Source organism: Ochotona curzoniae, unplaced genomic scaffold, assembly GCF_017591425.1.
Source record: "Ochotona curzoniae isolate NIBS_2020 unplaced genomic scaffold, NIBS_Ocur_1.0 contig_2927, whole genome shotgun sequence".
Lineage (NCBI taxonomy): Eukaryota > Metazoa > Chordata > Mammalia > Lagomorpha > Ochotonidae > Ochotona > Ochotona curzoniae.
In genome coordinates this window covers 6,981,996-7,003,886 of record NW_024465654.1, presented here as the reverse complement: position 1 = coordinate 7,003,886, position 21,891 = coordinate 6,981,996, and the positions used below count along the sequence as shown (strand labels likewise).

The 21,891-nt window shown below is 45.6% G+C and overlaps 1 protein-coding gene across 1 annotated transcript in view; it reads right to left on the bottom strand.

Annotated features, from left to right (window-relative positions):
* TMEM117 (transmembrane protein 117) overlaps positions 1–21,891 on the bottom strand; it is a 223,419-nt gene that overhangs the window by 71,055 nt on the left and 130,473 nt on the right. Inside the window, exon 4 of the mRNA XM_040979034.1 lies at positions 8,750–8,847. Coding sequence (XP_040834968.1) covers positions 8,750–8,847 — 98 coding nt within the window. The remainder of the gene's footprint in view (positions 1–8,749; positions 8,848–21,891) is intronic.

Here is a 21,891-nt window from a genome sequence, read left to right as displayed (position 1 = left end):
AAGGCTGTATATAATACACACTTACATATAAACATCTTATGCTAAAAGGAAAAATCAGCTCACATTTTCCTAGGAAAAAAGACATGCTAAATTACCACTTTGAGTTTCAACCTTGGCAACATTCTGCTCGTTTCACTCCAGAATTGCTATCACTGTGCTATTTTTGCAATGCCACCAGGGTGGCTGAACACATGCCAAGGACATGCTAACGCAGCTCCTGGCGGTCCTCTGTGATGCTTGCCTTGCACTGCACTGAGCACGGGGCAGCTTCGGGAGGTCTCACAGCGAGACCCCGGCAGCTGTATCAGCACGGTGTGAGCGGCACCCCAAAGCTTGTGTGCCTTCTGGACTGGACACAACTGAGAGGCCTCTATCCTCACACAGATCCCCCCTTTCCTCCCTCCCCAGACCACTGGTCCCCCCAGGGAGCAGACACGGGAAGATGCTGCAGGCCCGGGCTCCCAGCATGACCCACAGCACCACTGTGCACGTGGCCTAGTCCTGCAGGGTCTGGCTCTTGGGACTCAGCCCTCCCACTCCCCACGGAAGACGCAGACGCTGTGCAGAACCTACTGCTGCAGGTTGTGCTCAGGACCACTTCGGGACACAGGTCTGGGGAGACCGAGGGCAGGGAAGAGGAAGAGAGAGACAAAGGAGGCCTGCAGGGAGCAATGCAATGACAGATGTTTTCACGAAGTCCTCCACTGACCCAACAAGGACACCTGCACTCACCTGTCCACCAGAGCAAATGCCATTACCTGGCAGTCGTCTGGCTACCAACAGGCAGGATTCATGCAAACCAAAAGCCAGTGATGTGTGTGGGAGGCTTGGGAAAGGACTATACAAAGAAGGCATGAGGACGAAGCTAGAGCTCATTGCCCTAGGTGAGAAGAGGGGTTATCCGGGTCAGACTGGGAGGCAGTAGGCTGAAAAATGATTCTTGGAAGATGAAGTTAGAAGATAAAGTGCACTGGGACTGGCCTCACGGTACAGTGGGTTAAGCCTCCACCTACAGTGCTGGTTTGAGTCTCAATGGCTCCACTTCCCATCCAGTTCCCTGCTGATGTGCCCAGGAAAGCAGTGGAGGAAGGCCCAAGTCAGTAAGGACGTAAGGACCCACAGAGATGTACTTGACAGCCCAGGCTATAATCCAACACTGAGCAGCCTGTGGATCAGACTTCTCCAGCTGAGCCCACTGGACACCCTGTCAGGTTGATGCCTGTCTTTGCTTTTCCTCACTTTCTTACTTTCTGGAATAGCAACACATTCCTAGGTCACCTTCTACCTTCTCAGCCCCAGATCCAGCCACTCCTCCCAGGAGCCCTGGCTCTTCTGTCCAGCAATGACAGCAGACACCAAGGCTGGGGTCCTGGGCGTGCTCAGTGCTGCTGGGCAATCAATTGGCTGAAACCCTTGTGTCATCAGAATGAGGAAACACACACACACACAGAATCTCACACACAGATCTCTGGGTGCCAACCTACCTGCCTTGCATGGGGGCGGACACCCGCTTCTGCACTGCTCATCAGCACCAGCTCCACCCCTTGCTTCTGGGAAACTCAGTCTCTAACAGTGAGAAGTCGGCCTTCCGCCATGCAATGCTCGTTACTCACCAATCATGGGCTGCGAAGGTAAGGCGGGCTTCCTTTGGTCTTAACATTCCCCATTCAAAACATCATTTCCTAAAGTCATCTTGTCTGTATCCTTCTTTTTTTAAAATTTTTTTTTAAAATTCCCAGGTCATTAAATATCCTTCCAAAGTGTAACTTGTAAATCCCAGAGAGAATTCCCTAGAATGAGTATGCTAAAGTTAACTTTTATTTAGATTGTTAGCTTCAATTGCTTTAATATTTACTAGAAGCACTTTAGGACCTTCCCAAACACACAAACAACTTTAGATGAGAAAATGGACCAGCCAAGGTCATGGAACTTTGAAAAATAAAGATTTTTTTGATACTATTGAGTCTACACTCGTATCCACTTCTGGAATATGGGCTCTCCTGTAGATGTTTTCTGATGGAAGTTTAAAATTCATTAGTTTCTAAAGGTAAGAGTCCCCACTGCCAGTACATGGGTGGTTTGGGCAGCACTGCTAAGCTCTGGTCTCCAGTCACGCTGGATGCCCTCACTCGACCTGCCTCTAACTGAAGGAGTTCCCTAGGTCTCACTCCAGAAGCCCCTTTATTCTCACTTGATATCTGCTTACTTCCCCTCAAACATTGTAAACTTGTAGGTGGCACATCTCCAGGAGGGTAGAGGCATAAGCTGGAATGCTTATGTCAGGACCATGTCTATCAGACTCCACTCCCATGCTCATCTGGTGTCTTTGTGGTTCTATCAAGCCCAACAAGCCCAGAGGGATTGCCAAGTCCTACCCCGCAGCATTCCTGCCATGCCTCAGTGCCAGCAGTGACCACAGCCCCACCAAAGAGCACATCTCCTCCTGGCTCGTTCCTGTGTATCCTGTGTATCTCTTAATTCCCTAACAGGACCATCCCTGCAGCTCCCTGAACTCAGCATCATCACAGCAAAGGCATGGTCAGTGCTACCTCTTGTTTCTGTTCTCACTGAAGCTCTCGGTTTCTCTTTCAAATGAATGCTCTTAGCACCACGAACGGTCTGGCACGAGTAACACAGTTACTTAAAAGCCTTGACATTGCACAATAGCGAGGAGGGAGGCAGGGTTGGAAGCCAGGCAGGTGACGCGGGGGCATGCCCCTGACTGTGATTCTACATTGCGCTCAGCATTTAATAAGTGTTTACTTGGCTACGTTAACAACAACACAAAAATTAACTCAGCAAGAACCGTGCTAATGCTTAGCTACAGATGCAGAGGGAAGTATCTAAGGCGTGAATAGAGGATTTAATTTTTCCATGAACACCTCTGTGTAATATGATAGCACAAAAAATGCACCATTAATCACATCCTTATCTGGAACAAGGAATCCACATACAGCAGGAAACCCACCTGAGGCTCATCCTCAGTGCTTCCTGTTTAGAAGGTCTAGAAGTAGACAGAGTTAAAGAGAAGCCTGGTAAGGCAGCACTGTGCTTAATGTTAAGGCAACTGACACAGCAGGTAGCAACATCTGATACTGATTAAACACGTGCACTTGTTCTCCAGTTAGAGGCAGAGTGTAATCAGAGATGGGCGGTTGCTGAGACGTGAGGAGATAGCCTGGCACCAGCTCCAATGAGTATCACTGCTGTCCTCTCCAGGTACACACAGTGGAAAACACATAATACTTTTCCTGGTTGAGAGTACATAGTCAGGGCTGGCGTCGTGGCACAGCTACTTAAGCTGCCACTCATGACACCAGCATTGCACATGGGGGCCAGTCTGAGTCTGGCTGCTCAACTCTGATCCGACTTGTAGTTGATGTACCTGGGGAGACAGCAGAAGATGGCCCCCAGGCTCACGGCCTCTCCACCCACGTGGGGAAACCATGGGGAGACTGCAGAAGATGGCCCCCGGGCTCAGGGGTCCGTCACCCACGTGGGGAAACCATGGTGGAATTTTGAACTCCTGGCTTTGGCCTGGAAGAAGCCTGGCTCTGTTGTCATTCAGGGAATGAACCAGCAGATGGAAGACAGTCTTCCCTCCCAGTCGCTATATCCCTCTCTACCACTCTGCTTTTCAACAAATAAATCTTTCTTCAAAAATAATGAATAAAAGGAGTATATACAGAATCTCCAAGTGTGATGGAAATTTCCAGCAATTTTTTTCTTCTCAGCATTGTGAACATTTTTCAGTAGCATGCCCACCGGATTGTTAGCCAGCCTCCCAGAAACACTTGTACTGACTGGGAATGCAAGATGCCGCCGGGCAGGCTCACTCAGCATGAAGAGGCTCAGATTACAGGGGATTAGCTCACATCTGCCTCCTGGCGACTACACACATCGGTCCATATTTTGCCCTCTGGAGCAAAGCAGGAGAGAATGCTTTCCTCGTCCAAAGTCTAGCCTTAGAACAGAAAACAGCTTCATTGAGCTCAAAGAGGGCTAAAAAGCAATTGCAGGGAAGAACAAAACTCGTCTCTCTTGCAAGCAGAGGAGGGCGGGGTGGGGATGGAAGAGGGTAAGGAATGAAGAGCTAAGTGGAAACCCAAGGCAGCTGTCCAGTTACGGGCAATGGCAGAGCTGGCGCTAAAACCCTCACAGGGCCTCTCATTCTGAGATTCTGAGTCTCTCTCTCTCTCTTTTTTTTGACTTGTTTTATTTTTATTTGAAAGGCAGAGTTGCTGAAAGAAGCAGAGAGAGAGAGAAAGATCTTTTCGTCTGCTGGTTCATTCGTGAAATGGCTCCAATGGCCAGAGCTGGACCAGTCCAAAGGTGCAGGGCCCAAGGACTTGAGCCATCCTCCGCTGTGTTCCCAGGCCACAGCAGGGAGCACGATGGGAAATGGAGCAGCTGGGACACGTATCAGCACCCACACAGGCTGTTGATATTGCAGGCAAAGATTTAGATTTCTATGCTATGGAGCCAGGCCCCTGAGGTCATGTTTATTTGTTTTATTGTTATTATTAGCATGCTATTTTCCCATACCATATTTAATGACAATAATAATATCTTGCTTTACTCTGGTATAGTGAGTGTTAAATAAAGAAATTTCTTAAGTTAGACTTTAATAACTAGGACACTCAGACCTGGAGAAACACCAACAGTCTTATTTCCTAGGTAACAATATCTAGCGCTGTCACTGTGGTGTAGTGAATTAAGCTGTCACCTACATTCCGGGATACCATGTAGGTGTTGGTTTCAGTCCCGACTGCTCCACTTCCAATCCAGCTCCCTACTAAAGGGCCTGGGAGAGCAGCAGCATACGGCCCAAATACTTGAGCGCCCCCAGATGCAGCCCCTAGCTCCTGACCTTGGCCCAGCCCAGTCCCGGGCCTTGAGGCCATTTGGGGAGTGAACAGTGGATGGAAGATTTCTCTCTCGCTTTCCCTCATCATGAGACTCCCTCAGCTTTTCAGATAAAAAATGACTGTTTAAAAGGGGAATTCAGACCATCAAAGTCAAGAGATGCCCACCTAAATTGTTGCAGTCCTAGACAAGGTATTTTTCAAGATATGAGACATCACCAACTCCAAAAGGAAAATAAAACGCAAACCATATGGAAAAGAAGTGCACACAGCTCACAGAGGAGCGCAGGACGCTGTTTCTGCCAGGGCTTGCCACTAGACCATGTGACCGCACGGTCACCGTCTGAATATCCATTCTCCGTGCCCTTGCTGCTTGCTGTTCTGCCTGGAAGACACAAACGTGAGCCTTCCGCTCTGGGGACCTGTTCCGGGCTGGGCCAGGCCATGCACTAGAATTTAACAAATCCCACAGGCCTCGGGAGTGCCACTGCCAACGTTACATTCTCAGCAGCCTGGCAGTGCCCTGAGCTGGTGAGGAAGCTGGGCTTCTCCTGGTCACTCTTGAATAAACAGCCCCAAACGGGCTCCAGCTAGGCAAAAGCTAGGCACAAGTCCTTCTGGGACTCTCCCCTGGCTATTCCATGTTTGTATTCAGGTGCATCACAGGCCACTGACCCACACTGCACTGAGCGCAGAGGGGCCAAAGCGTGGAGTCTGGGGGTCAGCAGATCCCCCGAACTCTGCTGTGCCATTTCCTCCGTAAGCCCAGAGCAGCGTCTCCTCTTACAGCAGCAACTATGGCGATAAAGCTTCAGGAGAGATACAAGAAGTTCCCCAGCACAAGCAAACAGATGTGTCTGCAAGGGGAAACAAGTGTGAGCCAGCAGCTCTCATGAGCATCCTTGCCTTATGTGGGTCGTTCCTCTTACTTCCCGTACAAGCTAGTGGGCATGGCTGTCAGAAGCTCCCTTTCAAGCCCAAAGACAGCTGGGCACTGGAGCCTGGCATTCCCACTCATGTACACTGTCTAGTGGAGGGCGGAAGGACTCTGAAAGTGGCCAACGAATGTCCCTCCTTCCAGTTCAGTATTTTCAAAGACAACCACAACTTGCTCTGCTCATGGTACAGAAGCCTGGAGTCCCTGAGAGCATGCTCCGGGCACTCAGGGGAAGTACGGGTCCTAGGACACAGCACACAGTGACCAGGCACAGGGAAGCTGAAGCAACCTCAAGCAGCTTCAGGAAAGTGCCTGAACCAACTGCTTACTGCTCGAACTGAACCACAGCGCATGCAACTCAAAAAGAACTGTTCTCTGAATTTCTGCCACAGATGGCTCACACTAATCTCTTCCCTTAACTAGAGCAAATCTAAAGGAAACACTCGTTCCAAGGGGGTGACACACAGCATGTAAACACTGCCTTTTGTCCCATCTAAAACCTGGTTGATAATTTCTGTATTTTATCTCCTTGGGCTACAAAGAGAAACAAATGCCCTTTATGCTTGCTAAATCTCTTTTATCTGAAAAGTCTGAATAGAAAAGAATATTTATTACCCACATAATTTCCACACTCAACTTTTTGCATCCAATTTTCTCTTCTTCTTTTTAAAAGAAAGATTTATTTATTTTTATTGGAAAGACAGATATACAGAGAGGAGGAGAGACAGAGAAGAAGGTCTTCCGTCTGATGCTTCAATCCCCAAGCCACTGCAACAGCCGGAGCTGCGCTGATTTAAAGCCAGGAGCCCAGAGCCTCTTCTGGGTCTCCCATGTGGGAGCAGGGTCCCAAGGCTTTGGGGCATCCTTGACTGCTTTCCCAGGCCACAAACAGGGAGCTAAATGAGAAGTGGAACTGCTGGGATTAGAACCGGCGCCCATATGGGATCCTAGTGTGTGCAAGGTGAGGACTTTAGCCGCTAGGCTACTCTGCTGGGTCCAGAATTTCTCCTTTTAAAATCATGAATATTGTGCCAAGATAATCTAACTGTACAGAAATGAATAACTGAAAAAAGTATTTTAAACTGGCATTTAAGCTTTTCAGTTAAATTCTTAATTCTATTTTTAAATAATAAAATGAAAATCTCTCAGTTACCTCATTCTTAATTTTACTGAAAACATAATTATAAGAATACATGTAGATGTTATTTGTTCCTCCTTTAAAACTATAATCAATCAGTGAAACACTGCATTACTCTTCCACTTTCCCCCATTTGTTAGGGGTAAGTGCCACGGCACGGCAGTAAAAGCACTGCTTGAGACATCCACCCCCATTGCAGCAGCTGCTCTGCCTCCACTTACCCTGCTTCCCACCTGACTCCCTGGGGAAGCACGTCCCGGAGACAGGTGACGGCCCAGGCCTGTGGTGCTCCTGGCTCCTGTGTGCAGCCCGCCCAGCATTCAGAGAGCAAGTCAGCAGATGCAAGAGCTCTCTCTATTCCTTTTGCTCTTAAAATTTTTTAAAAATAATAGAAAGATAAAATCGTAGTTCTGCACTTAAAAATGTATGCTGTAGATTACTCACAGCGACCGTGCTATAACATATGCCCAAAATAGGCCGACTGCAGAAGACAGAAGAGCAACGCTCAGAGCTGGGAAGTTCATTCATTCCAGAACAACATGCTGAGATGGTTCAGGGAAGACCAGGCGGCTTCCTCTGTCATGGGAAAGCAGCTGTGATGCAGAGCGGCTGAGACAATACCTGCAGGTGTGACCCCTAACGTGATTACAGGGAATGCTCACCAGCAGGTGACCCAGAACCCAGGGCTACTATAACGACAGTCAGTCGGCGGACATCACCCTAAGAGACAGTCTGCAAATGCCTTCTCTCTCAGAGTCTGTCTCCTTTCACGCTGAGGTTCTTAAAAACCATGTGAAGGTCTCTGTAGAAGGGCCCTGGAGCAAAGCCAACCTAAACACATGTGTGCTACAGTTACTGTGTTGTATGTTATTCATTTGAACTGCAAGGGAGCTCACAGACAGCACAAAACATGGAAGTGAAGCAACGCCATAAAAACACATTGTCACACTTGACCCCTAGAAAGAAGTGCAAATTAACACCTACAGCTTTCACATTATTCAGAAATCCACTTTGGCTCACCTGCTAAAAACTGAGTTCAGAAGTCATGTATATCTAGCAGCACTTAATGACTGCTAAAGCACAAGAGATAACCCAGTGTATTTCCCTCCAACTACTTAGTTTCCCAAACTTCTGTAGCTTTTTCATAAAAAAACAACCCAGAATTAAAATGAGGGGTAAGCAGATTTCCCTCCTGCACTGCAGAGGGGCCTGAATTCAGCTCTCATCAATGACAGCTTCCCAGAGGAGGCCGTGTGCCTATGGAGGCTACATGCAAGTGTCCTGCTGTCTGCCGCCTAAACTTGTGCACACGCACAGAAATCGGGGCCACTGCGAGGGCTGGCCCCTGGAGACCTGGGCAGCTGCTGCATCGCACTCACCGGGCGGGAGTCTTTAAGGCACCTGAGCAAAGCAGCAGCCCGGGGCCAAGGGGAATCGGAGGCGGCTCCTCCTCAGCTGCACCTTCAGCTCAGAATCCCACCTTGTTGAGCAGAGAAGGCAGGCTAGAGTTGGGACGAGACATCCTTCCTCCATCACACTTCACCGATGAAACCTGCCACTTGTTTTTGTTGAGCCAAAGCCCCACTTACCTCTGGTCAAACTCAGTGCTTCGCTCTGTCAGCAAGGCAGCTCTCCTGTAAGCATGACCCACAGTGAGGCAGAAGAGAAGCAGGCATCCCAGCATCAGGAGAGGGGCCCGCAGGTGTGCAGCATCCCCAGTACAGCCTCTCTGGGTAGCAATCTACCTACCCAAGGAGTCCTTGTGTGAAGGTGACAGGGCAGAAATAAACAAATAAAACCACGTCCTACCAGAACAGAATAATCCTAACGTTTCCTTTCTTCCAGAAAGCTCTTGCGGATTTTCCCCAGTCGGGGTAGGGCTTGTCCTGCAGCATCATATCCGTGACCTGAAGCCAGGAGAAGGGTTTACTCAGCACTTGATGCAAACACAGGCTACTGGGAACTGAATGTGTACGTACTTTCATATTAGGGTCTATCAAGAGATAAGAGTCAGAAGAAATACACTCAATCATAAATGTCACTCTTGTATTTGACTTGGACTATTGAACAAATCTATTTAAGGACACTCAGCATGTCAGATAGTCACAGGTTTTTCAAACATCACTTAAGGTCATCTTTAATTAGACAGTACTTTTGAGAATTAGCATTTACTATAGAAATAACACACATATAATAAATAAAATACCATCATTCTTTACAAGTGTGCCTAAACCAGAGACTCTAAAGTCCAAATAACTGCTGCTGGGTCTAGATTGCTTTAGTTTCCTTCAACAACGACAGCTCCTGCTCCAACCCTGGGTTGCCCGGTGTGGTCACTCAGCCCCATCCTCGGGTCAGGCACCTGTGCCCCCACCCCCAAGCTGTGAGATCCAATGAGGCTTAGAGCTTGATTATTTTTTCTTTCTAAGGTCTTCAGATACTGGACCAAGATATTTGTGGAAAGAAGAAATGATAAAACAAACTAGGATGTAAACGCTTGGTTTTCATGACCCATTAACAAAGTTAATTGCTCATTAGCTGCATGACATAATAATGTTTTGGGCAAATGTCCAATTATCATAAATAGGCAACCTATTATCAAAGCATTAAAAAAGTCTCACAGGGATTTCTCCATCTTAAAAAAAAAGAAAGAAAGAAAGAAAGAAAGGAAACCAAAACCGCGCTTGAGTATGCAAATGAGCACTCTTTTCCTTTTGTCCAGAAAACTTACCGCTCCTTCAGAAGAAGACAAAGATTATTTCAGTAATTATGATTTTCATTGAAAGTGCTCAAATTCAAAGGAAAGAAACACTATACTGAAGGAAACTGAGCAGCCTGCAATGCCTTCAGTAGGATTTCCACCATCCACTTATCTACCTTTTCTTTTTCTCTTGTTCTTAGCACCTCAACATCACATGTGACAGTAACTTTCTCAAGCCTGCCCACATCTCCTGCACCCTGCCAAGAGGCATCACAACAGCAGAAAGAACTGCTTTCCAGTTCTCTGCCCTCCACCTCAGCATCATGTCCAGGACAGCGTCCCCAAGAGTCCCCTGGCTGGTGAGAACCAACACGGATGCACTGCCCCATGGAGAACTGCAGACCACTACCATCTACGACTCATGCACTGCTCCACGGAGTTCCACCATCTACGACTCATGCACTGCTCCACGGAGTTCTACCATCTACGACTCAAGGCCCACGCTGTTCGACTTGTGATGGCTTCACTGTTGATGCCAGATTTCAAAATCAGAACTGGCTTTAATATACACTCTGAGTTCACTTTGTTAAATGCTTGATAAACATGAAAGTACCTAATCATAAAATATTGAGGAGGAAAAATGCTTGTTTCATTATTTGAAAGGGAGCTAGTTCACTGGTGGTTTTCTGAGCTATTTGCTTTCTTTCTGAAGCTCTAAAATTACCAGGTTTTGTTTTCTTAGAGTAACACGCATGGATTGCATTTCCATCAAAAATGATTCATGATAATTATCAAAATGAGCAAGGTGAAGAAGACAGAATAAAAATCAAAGACGAATCAAGTGAATTATATTGTTACTAAAAGCAATAAAGGCAAGAGTAGAGAAAATATTACAATATCGACTCACTTATTTGAAAGGCAGAGTTACATGGAGTAAAAGACTGACAGAGAGAACTTCCACACCCATTGTTCATTCCCTGAACAGCCACACTGGCTGGGCTAGGACGAAGCCAGAAACCACGAGTTGCTGAGTCTGTCCAGTGGGTGCAGGGACAATGGCTTGGGCCACCTTCCACCACTTTCCCAGACCATTAGCAGAGAACGGAACTGGAAGTAGAGCACCCAGGACTCAAACCAGTGCCCATAAGGGATTCCAGCAGTAGACAGTGCTCCAGCACTGGGTCACAGCTCCAGCCCCATAGTGGGGAAATTCAAGCTTCACTCACTCTCAAGCATCAGCAGTGTTTCATAGCGTGACTTCCCTTGAGGAAACAACTGCTATTCTTCCACTTACAAGACTCTCAGCTGCCACCTCTTCACAATTCTTGCTCTTCTTTCAAGAATAACAATTCTGGTGTCCAATATTATATAAAAAAACCCTCAAGGTTAAGTAAATAAATATTTACATAAACATTTTATGTTTCACCAGATTTGTAAAAGACTTAATTAACTCTCTTCAGCGTTATTTATCTTGTTGCAGAAACAGTCCACACGGCAGTAACTGTTATCAGGGAACAGATGATTACTGGGTGAGTTTGATTCAATTTTCAATGTTTTCTCCAGGGCACTTTCTGGGAAACACTCATTCTATTTTCTAAAAAGAGGCAGTCTGCTGCTCTATGGCCAATTATTACAGCAGCATGTGTTGTAAAAACGACATTCAAGGATGAAACATTTTTCTGAGGGAAATTGCAAGAAGAGGCAAAAGCCTTTCTGATGCCAGGCAACTGGTCCCTTTCACCCTTGCTGCAAGTCTTTATTTTAAGTCATATCACCAGATCAATGTCAGGCACTTGCAGCTAAATTGGCAGATGCAGGCACAGTCATTAAAGGGATGCATTCAATAACGAAAAATCCAATTACCTGCTGCATTAGAGAAACCAAGTTCATTTCTGGTGTTGGTCAAGGACAGTCTGTGGGAGAAGATGAGAGCAAAGAAAGGGAGGCTGAGGAAGATGCAGACAGGCAGTGTGTGTGTGTGTAACACAGGTGTGTGCGCGCACACACACACACGGTACAAGGAGTGGCAGAGCCGCACACACAGGAAGATATGAGAGCATGGAGTCACAGGTCTTCCTTTCCAAGCTGGGTGAAGTGCGCTGGATACTCTGAAATGCTTGCTACGCTAGCCTGCAGCCTCGCTGTGGCACTACCCGTGCTGTGCCTTGTCAAGCAGTCCTTTTCAATAGAACATAAGCTATTTGGAGGCCTGGGCATTGTGCAGTCTGAGCAAGAGTATGCATTACCAGGTCCAAAAGTTAGTAAAGGTACCGCAACAGCAATTTCTCTCTACGGGAATCTAAGCAAAATCCTTGGTCCTCTGTGAGTTGAGCCTGTGTAATGATGTGGCAATGACAGAGTGGCAACAGCGGTGAGAGCGCCACAGATTTAAGATGTACTGTTCTTATTACTTGTGACAGCAACTTTACAAAGTCACTCGGTGGCTTCCGTCATTTACCAGTGGAGTAGCCCAAGTCAGAGAGACTTAACTACAGAGCTCAGCCACACCTAACAACTGTGCTGTGCACCTGCTCTGAGCCAGCCTGCACAAGGTCTAGTTCTAGCCTGGTCTTGTACTTATTTCTGATTTAGGGCAAGGTAACTAACCCATTGTACCTCAGCTTTGGTCTCTTCAACTATGAGCATGCAATACATTCCAGCAGGAGTTACAGTGCCTGCCAACACCTGGGACTGGCAGCCAATGACATGTGTGGGATTGTGAGTCACAGGGCTTGGAAATCAGTCTTTCCTCTTTTGCAAAGAAAAGACTCACATAAGCTACACTATCAGAATATGGGAATGATGTGATGCAATGCTAAAGTACCATGTGGTCTCAAACTTGCTAGGAATGCAACGAAAAGATCACTAGATTTACAACAACCCAAGGAGACATCATTGAGCATTTGTGTAACATAACCCACCCCATTTGCATCCTGAATCACTCTTTAATTTTGTCAGTCTTATCTTCTTAGCCTGAACACAAGTTACTCATTCGCAGACAGCATATGCTACATACTGCTTCTACAGTATAATTCCATGCAATTTTTTAAAAGTTATTTTTAAATATTTATTTTTATTTGAAAGGAAGATTTATACAGAGAGAGGGAGAGACAGAGAGATCTTCCATCCACTGGGTGACTCCCCAAATAGCTGCAGCAGCAATATGTAGGCCAGCCTGGAGCCTTCTCCAGGTCTCCTACATGGGCACAGGGGTCCAAGAACTGGGGCCATCTCCTGCTGCTTCCCTTGGCATGTTAGCAGAGAGCTGTGCTGAAAGTACAGCATGAAGGTTGCCTTCTATCAGAGAGAACATACGGTATTTGTCCTTTTGGGACTGGCTTGTTTCACTGAGCACAATGACCTCTAGTTGGGATCATTTGGTTGCAAAAGGTAGAATTTTATTCTTTTTAGTGACTGACCAGTATCCCATGGACAGATGGACCATAGTTTCTTTATCTACTCCTCTTTGGATGGGCATCTGTGATTTCTCCATGTGTTTGCTTTTGTAGATTGTGCTGCTGTAAATATAGGATTACAGAGTCTGCCCTCATACGCAGATTTCATTTATTTTGGAACACAATCGCCTTCCTACCGCCGTGCAGAGGGCACACTGCAGGAAGCAGAGGTGTGCGGCCCAAGCAGCGCGCTGCAGCAGCAGCAGTCTGTCCACGGCCTCTCCAATGTCCCATCAGACCTCACACTGTTCTCTCTGGATTGTTTGATAAAGATGGCTTCCTCACTGAAAGGTCTTACATCACTGGCATGTTTTGGGGCACCATTTTTCTCTGCTCTGCAGGAACACTTCCTGGCAGATGCTTTTTCACCCACGCCTGGACTTTCTTGTTATATGCTTCTTGCCACCTTCTTAGTAACAGAACTTTCACACTGGTCCCTTGAGGCTGACCGGCCCGTGAACAGATGGGCTTTGCCTGGACTTACTCTCTGAAAGAGGCTCATTCGAGGGTCGGCAGGACCCACCTTTGGTCTGAACACCTCGTCTTTCTTGTTCCACTTCTTTCTGGGGTACCCCTCCCTATGGACCTGAGGTGTGGTTGCCCACCACGGCACTTTCAAGCCCCCCTCCTAGTTTCACTTCATGGCCAGTAATGTCACCTGGTCTGATCCAACATTGAACTACCTTCTGTAGAAGCTCTACCTTTTTTTTTTTTCTTTTTGCCTCCTGCTTTCAGGGACAGCTAAGACAGCTGAACAGGAAACAGTATACTGACCTCAGCCACAGGGGTTTGCCAGAAAAAATAAGGAAGGACCACATGGCAAGCGACTGCTGGAAGAACTGAAAAAACTTCTTACTGCCCAGTCTTACAAAATGAACTCATGGATGGAAGCCCTCGCGCTGCCTCTCCTCTCTCTTAAAATCTGCTTTCAAATGGAAATAAATATATCTTAAAACAAAGAAGTATACTTTGCCAGCCAAGAGTCACCAAACTGAAAGTGAAAAGCTGAAATATGACACATTCCATAAACAAAGTGCAGGATCAAAATCACACGATTACCTCAACAGAAGCAGAGAAAACATCTGATAAAATGCAACATCATAAACATTGGCTTAGAAGGAACATACTGTAACACAATCAAGGCGACACAGGACAGTCCCCTAGTCAGCATCCTATTAAACTGGGAAAATCTGGAGGCCTTTCCACCAAGGTGCAGAACCACACGAGAATGCCTGTTCTCACCATTAGAGTTCAGTACAGTTTTAACCACAGCCATTAGACAAGAAAAAAATATATCAAAGGGCACAAACTGGAGAAGAGTATGTCAGAATTGTCACTGTCTAAGGATGGTATGATCCTAAACAAAAGACTCCCCCAAAAGATTCTTGGAACTAAAAGGGAGAATTAGACAAAGGTATGAAATAGACATATCAAAATCAGAAGCATGCCAATACACCAACAGTGTTCTGGCTGAGGAAAAAATGCCAAATCACTCAGGTGCAACAGCTACAAAATTTTTTAAAACTTTGTGTGATAAATTTAGCCAAGGATATGAAGGACCTCTTTAATAAAGATATCCTGAAATAAAAACAGCATGAATAAAGGACAAATCTCTTTTTTAGTAGTTAGAAGAATTGATATCATCAAATTGCCCGTACTACCTAAAGTAGTTGGCAGATCCAATGCAATTAAAATCAAAACACCCAGGTCATTCTTCACCAATCTAGAAAAAAACAATCCTAAACTTCTGTGAAAACACACACACACACACAGAGAGAAACCTGCATAGAAAAGAAATATTAAACAATTAAAACAAAGCAGGAAGCATCACCAAGGTGTATCACAGGATAGTTACAATCAAAACAGCCTGGTACAGATGCAGACATGAGGCCGACAAACCAGATGGAAACTCCAGCAACTGATACACAAGTCACCTTTAACGAAAGGACTTGAAGCACACCTTGCAGAAAGGGCAGGCTGAGTTTCCAAACTGCAAATCAAGACCTCTACTTTGTACATCCTATTCAAAAATCAGCTCACAATGGATCAAAGATGGAAATCTAAGCCCAGAAACCTTCAAGTTACTAGAGAAAAATGTAGGGAAATGCTGGAAGACACTGGCCTAGTAAATCACTTCTCGGATCAGACAATAGAACAAAAATAAACGAATGGCATTACCTCAAACTAAAGAACTTTGCACAGCAGAGGAAACCATCAACAACGTGAGGAGGCAACAGACAGAATAGGAGAAAATATTTGCAAACCAGGTACCTGAGAAAGGATTAACACCCAGAATCCATAAGGAGCACAAGAAATCAACAACAAAACTAATGATCTAGTTACAAAATGGGACATAAGAAATGGGACATGAAAAAGACAAAGGATTAAACGTAAATGCCCAACATGTTCAGGTTCACCAGCCATGAGGGAAAAACAAAAACCTCCATGAGTTAGAATGGTAATCACTCAAAAAGCGAAAATAAATGCTGGCAAGAATTGAAGAGAAAGGTGCCCTAAGACACTGCTGCTTGGGATGTAAAGCAGCACAAGCAGAATGGAAAACCACATGGGGAGCCTCAGACACCCCAGAACAGATCTGCCACACGACCCAGTCATTCCACTCCTGGAAGCACATCCAAAGGAAAGCAGGTAGGCAAGTCAGCGAGCCACGTGTACTCCCACAACCACTGCAGCTCAGTCCACATCGGGGATCAACCCAGCTGTCTGCCCATCAGTGCTGACTAAAGAAAATGTGCTATCTCTGCATCACAGAATATTACCACACCATTAAAAAAATGAAATTTTGACATTTTCCACAAAATGGATGCAACTGGATAGCATTATATTAAGTGAAATAAGTCAAACTCAAAAAGAAAATATCACACGTTTCTCTTTCCTGTGGTATTTAAAATATAGAGAAGAAATAAATATTGTATAGATATCAGATTATTTGGTATACAGTTCCAAATACCACCATATAAATGACATTTAAAAAATCACATAAAAAAAAAAGAGCTGGAGTGGGCTTGTTGCGGACTCAGGGGGCAATGCTATGTTCTTAATTGTGGTATGATCAAATGAGAAGGTTCACTCTTCTCTCGGCATGCACACTGTATATTGATATTCAAATAAAAAACAAGCCTCCCTGCTTTAAAACAGAGATTCTGCACTATCATAGCAATGACAAGTCTTTCTGAAATTTTGAGGCTATCCCCCCAAAAACCATGATGACTAAATATATGAGTTGCTCATTTTCATTTTTAAAAGGAGTATCTAGAAACCTTCATTCAACTATGAGTTGTTAATTAACAATCTTCTGATTAATGTCTTCTTCAAATACAATTTTTTTTTCAAATTATTATGATGGAAGGTAGTAAGTGATTTTACAGGCATTTGAATGAAAGGCACTTCCAGTGTTTTTGAGGGGTGCTTTGGAACAGACTCTTACCCTCCATCCGTGCTGGTCTGACATTCTGAAAGGCAATCCAATTCCCACTGATGACACAAAAGCACAGAAAGTGGAGGGCTGGGTGACCAGCTAAGTGCTCTGCCATAGCATTTAGTTGGCAGGGTTTTCATCCCCTCTCTTATGGGCGATTCTGTCTCCCATCTCATGGAAACTACAGAAATATATGCCAGCAGCCACTGCTCATTTCCCTGGATTTCTATAATTACAGGCTCCGGTAATCTGCGCTCACGGCTCCTGGCCAGTGTCTCCCCCACTCCCACACCTTTTTTTTTTTTTTAAATTCCCTTCCTAGCTAAGTTAATTGAAACAATAATAAATTACTGCTCCCATGGTGACACACTCATTTCCTGACATTAATGTCACTTTTCATTTAGATTTGACTAAGACTGTGGTCACTAGCAGTGCACTTGAGGCACTGAGGAAGCAGATGGGGGCCAGAAATTGAGGCTCTCCATAGACAAGGAGCCCTTACACCGGCATGTGCCTGGGAAGTCCCAATCGTGGCTCAGCCGTTGGGAACAATCTGTAAAAACAGACTTGACGTTTCAGGAGTAGAGGAGACTTCTCTGTGAACAACCCAGGCACTGAGCAGAGCTGGGAGTTTTCTGTCCTTCATCACCAACAGGACTTCAGACCATGGGTGACACCCACCCCCCGGATGCACCCTTCATACCCCACAAAAAACAGCCAGTCTCCTTCCAGGTCATGCTGAGCCCCGATCCCCACCCCAGGGAGTTACAAAGGGCTCACTACTGAGGAACAGATCTCCTGCTGCCGTCTCGGTGTAAGTGGATATTGTGAATCTCAACAACCACACTCATGCATGGTGAATCCAATTTGCACAGAATGGTCACAATACCAACAGGACAAGTAGAGAATTTCTGGTGATTTCTTTCCCCTGTCCTTGTGAAATCTTGACATATTCTACTGTGATTCTATTCTCATTACTAAACAGCAGAGCAGCAGCTGTCACACAAGACGTGTTCCTAGGAGAATGGGTGAGGGAAAAGTCAACGGACTACTGAAACCCTAGCACCATGCCTCAAAGGCTGGTGTTATATAAAGACCAAAGTGGATGTTATATAAATACTTCATACAAAATACTCAGAACACAGAAGGCCCTGATTCCGGTTGACCAGAAGCTGAATGTAAAGGAAGATGGCGTGAAACAAAAAGATCTATAGCAGTTACAAACGTGCTCCCCACCAGAAGACCGATCCCAGGGCTACAGAGCTTCCACAGCCTCCTATGCACGCTATGGTTACACCTAGTGCGCTGTAGGCTGCCAGGAAACAGTCAGGGACTAAAAACACAGGAGAATCAAAGCAGTGTGGGAACAGAACAGACCAGTGGGGAGCAAATCCTCACAGCAGGAGCTTACGCAAAGCTCCTTCCGCATCCACCCTGGAAAGTAGCTCCAGCACTGTTGGTACCAACACTAACGGAGGTTGATGTTACAGTCCCAGCAGCAGCAGTGGGCACAGCACTTAACACAGATCTCCTCCCAACCCTGTTCCTCTGCCTACCTGGGGAGAACAGACACTAGGACTCAACTCCTGGAAAAAAACAAAGAAATCAAATGGGATTTTCAGTTAAGAGAGATACTATTGCTGACACATGTACTTATTCACATAACTCCTATGTAAGGAATATCTGCCTCACTGTTAATCCAGCCACTGATGAGCCAAACAGCATCACATGGGGGTCACATACGTAGTACACACTTCAATAAACTCACTCGCAACCCTGGGATGGCAGGGTGTCACTTCATGGTGAATGGTGGCCTCAGAGTGGGTCAGGGCATGAAGTGTGCACCTGATGGGGTAACCCTGGTTGAATGGTGGTCTCAGAGTGGGTCAGGGCATAAAGTGTGCACCTGATGAGGGGGGATCCTGGTTGAATGGTGGTCTCGAGAGTGCGTCAGGGCATGAAGTGTGCACCTGATGAGGGGGGATCCTGGTTGAATGGTGGTCTCCAGAGTGCGTCAGGGCATGAAGTGTGCACCTGATGAGGGGGGATCCTGGTTGAATGGTGGCCTCCAGAGTGGGTCAGGGCATAAAGTGTGCACCTGATGAGGGGGGATCCTGGTTGAATGGTGGCCTCCAGAGTGGGTGTGAATGGTGGTGTCCAGAGTGGGTCAGGGCATAAAGTGCGCACTTGATGGGGGGATCCTGGGTGGCTGGCACCTTTGCACCTATGGTGGCACAGCATGACTCTCTCATGCTTGCACTCAGTCCCTCTGCTTGAAAGCAAAAGTCCAAGTGGCATTTCCTTGACACTAGGACAACACTGTGTTGTGCACAACAACACATGGAGATGGTTGGCCTTCCCTTTTCTGCCCTTTTATCCCTACCATGCCAACCCCACAACACAGGCACATACAGCGATCAGCCTTAGCCAACAGCACACACAGCTAGAACTAAGGTCTAACTGGATAGGACTACGCACACTCACTGATTTGCTTGTGCAGTGAAGGGAATGGGAACCAGGAATGAACGTTTCTTACATCACCTAGTGATGCCTTAAACGAGCTGCTACAAGATGCATCTGAAAAACCACTAGCCAACACCTACTGGTGAGCATTGACCCTGGAATGCATTCTGCAGCTTTACAGAAGCACAACTAGGCTTCCATAATCATGAATATTAATGCACGTGCTTATTATCTCCAATGATAGCCTGCACTGCTTCTGTGATGTGCTGCACCTTATTGCTGGATCCCTACTGATTTACAATGAGGCATGAGCTGTTTTATTATTAAGTAAGGAAATTGGGCATGCCTTAGAATACAGAAGCATTTAGAGCAAGACGCCCGGACCACCTGAATACAGAAATACACATAATCAAGAAGCATCTTCCCAGGAAAGTTCTGCAGAGTTTCCAACAGTGTGTTAACCAATACAGAATAAATATGATGTGCCCACATACAATTTGCTTTCCACCACACTGAATTACAATTTAGAACAAATGGCAGAAATGAGAATGCTCACTGGTTCTGTTGAATAAGAAGACAGTAGAAAAAACATTTACATTGGCTTTGTACACAGTGCTCCATGTGAGTGGCTAAAGAATCCAACAACAGTAGCTCAACACTACACAGCCAACATTTGTTCTGGGTTTGCCTGAAACAGTGGCTTTCAGGGTGATACCTTCTCTACACCAGTCATTACTTAGAAAATTAATCCTACAAAAATACACATTATGAGGACTCTGCAGCTCTGTATATGAATATGGGTCTCAGAGAAGGAAAAAGAAAGGACAGCTGAGAAATAAGACCCTAAGAACCATGATCCAACAGAATGCTCTCAGAGCACAGAAACACCAAACGTCATCCTGGCTTCCCGTTCTTCTAAATGGCATGTCTCATGTGTCCTGGCCTGAGTAACAGCAAAAGGAGATGGCTCAGTCACAGGCCTAGCACACCAGGCCCCCTGCTTGAAAAGGCACCAGCAGCAGCTGGTACAATGTGGTCAATCCAGAGTTCATCCAGCTCTCAGGGTACAGGTCAAGAGCTGCAGGCCAGCCAGGGGACAAGGAATTGGAATGGCTGTGTTTTCCTGAGATTTTCAAGCCGCAATGCAGACGAGACTGACCACTCAGTCACCTGTCCAGCCATGAGCCTGCCCAGCTTTGCATGTTTAAGGAAGTGTGGCTGTTCCATGTGCTACTGCTGCCTGAGACTGACTGAATGGGCACAGTGCTGATGGGACAGATCTCTGAAATAGCAAGGATGTCCTAGGCATCAGCATACAAATACTGCAAATGCAAATAAAAATGAAATACTGGCTTCTGGGGAAAACTGCACCGAGAAAATCAGTTTAATCAGACCAGATTTTTCATTTATTTGGTTTAGCTACACCTTCAAAATGTCTTGATTACAATTACTGGAAAGTCATGTTTGTGCGTGCTTTGGTGAAAAATAAAATGAAAAGACGAATTGACTAAGGTACACAAATTTTGAGACTAAGTTATAGTCATAAATGGGAGTGTATGTATATACGTTATAGAGAACAAAAATGCACAGCCAGCTCCCACCACCTATCTGGAAAATAAATTCAACAAAATCAAAGGCCTCTCAGCCTCTGTGAACGTCTCCAGCCACGGCAGGACACTAGGGCACATGTTGTGTTTGCTATCGCCACTTCCTTACTTTCCACGGTGGTTTTACACAACTGGGCAGTGACCACAAAAAATGTTTCTGCACTTTCCATAGTGACAAAGAGCAGTGTGGGGACAGGGTGACGTTCCACATGAAACACTTTTTGCTGAGGTTTCCACCATGAAAGCACATCATTCTGACTGATTTCTGCTGCATCTCTATTGGTAATTTTTCAATTTTCATACCCATCATTTGTACTATTTTTGTTTCAATCTTTGTTGATCTTGAAACTATTTTTTCAATTTTATTAACCTTTAAAAATTTAGAGGCATTTTAACTCTGTAGTTTCTTCATGTTTATAATAATTTCTGCTCATATCTTTATTTTCTTTCTACTGTTTTTTTTTTGCCTGATTGTCCCTTTTGCTAATTTTTTTCACCAAGTTCTTAATATTGAAAGGTTACCTCATTAATTTTCACAGTTGCTTCTGGCGACAGTGTTATGATACTGGAATTAAGTTCTGTCAATTTATTCGTTCTAGGTTTTTAAAGTATGTTGTAGTGTGCATACAACTTCCAAATTGTTTCGCTCTCCTTTTTAGCATGTGATAAATCCCCTTATGCTGTTTCCTCCTAAAAGGTTATTTGGCTCAACATCAATCTAACTATACCAATTTTGTTTCAGAAAGTTCCTGGGACATAATTTCCAATCTTTGACTATCAGAATATCCATTTCATTGTGTTTTTGGCCTCTGAAAACGGCAGGTGCTTGGCAGGATCCCAAGACTGACACCTGTGGGTGCAAGCTCTGGCCAGGAGGCGCTGGCACTGGCACAACAATGCCACACATGTGACCAGGTGGCTTATCCTATCATGTGCATGATTTACCACTTACATACTATCATTTACACGATAGGTTGGCGCTGACGAATTACACAAGTCCTTTGAAAACTGTCAGAAATGCCTGAAGTCTGACAGGGATCATTGCCAGGGATGCTCCCCACGTCTGGCAAGTGGGGACCCTGTGCAAGAACAAGGAGTGACCAGTGCTGACAGTGAGGAAACACACACCTCGGCCTCAGGGCAAACTGAATTCTGTGGAGCAGCCAGTGAGCTGGGAGGCAGCTAAGGCCCATCTCAATCTCCTTATCGCTTACGTACCATTGTGCAAGACCCAGAGCTGAGAACTCAGAGGCCAAGCAGAAACCGCCCGAGAGACCAGTGAACTG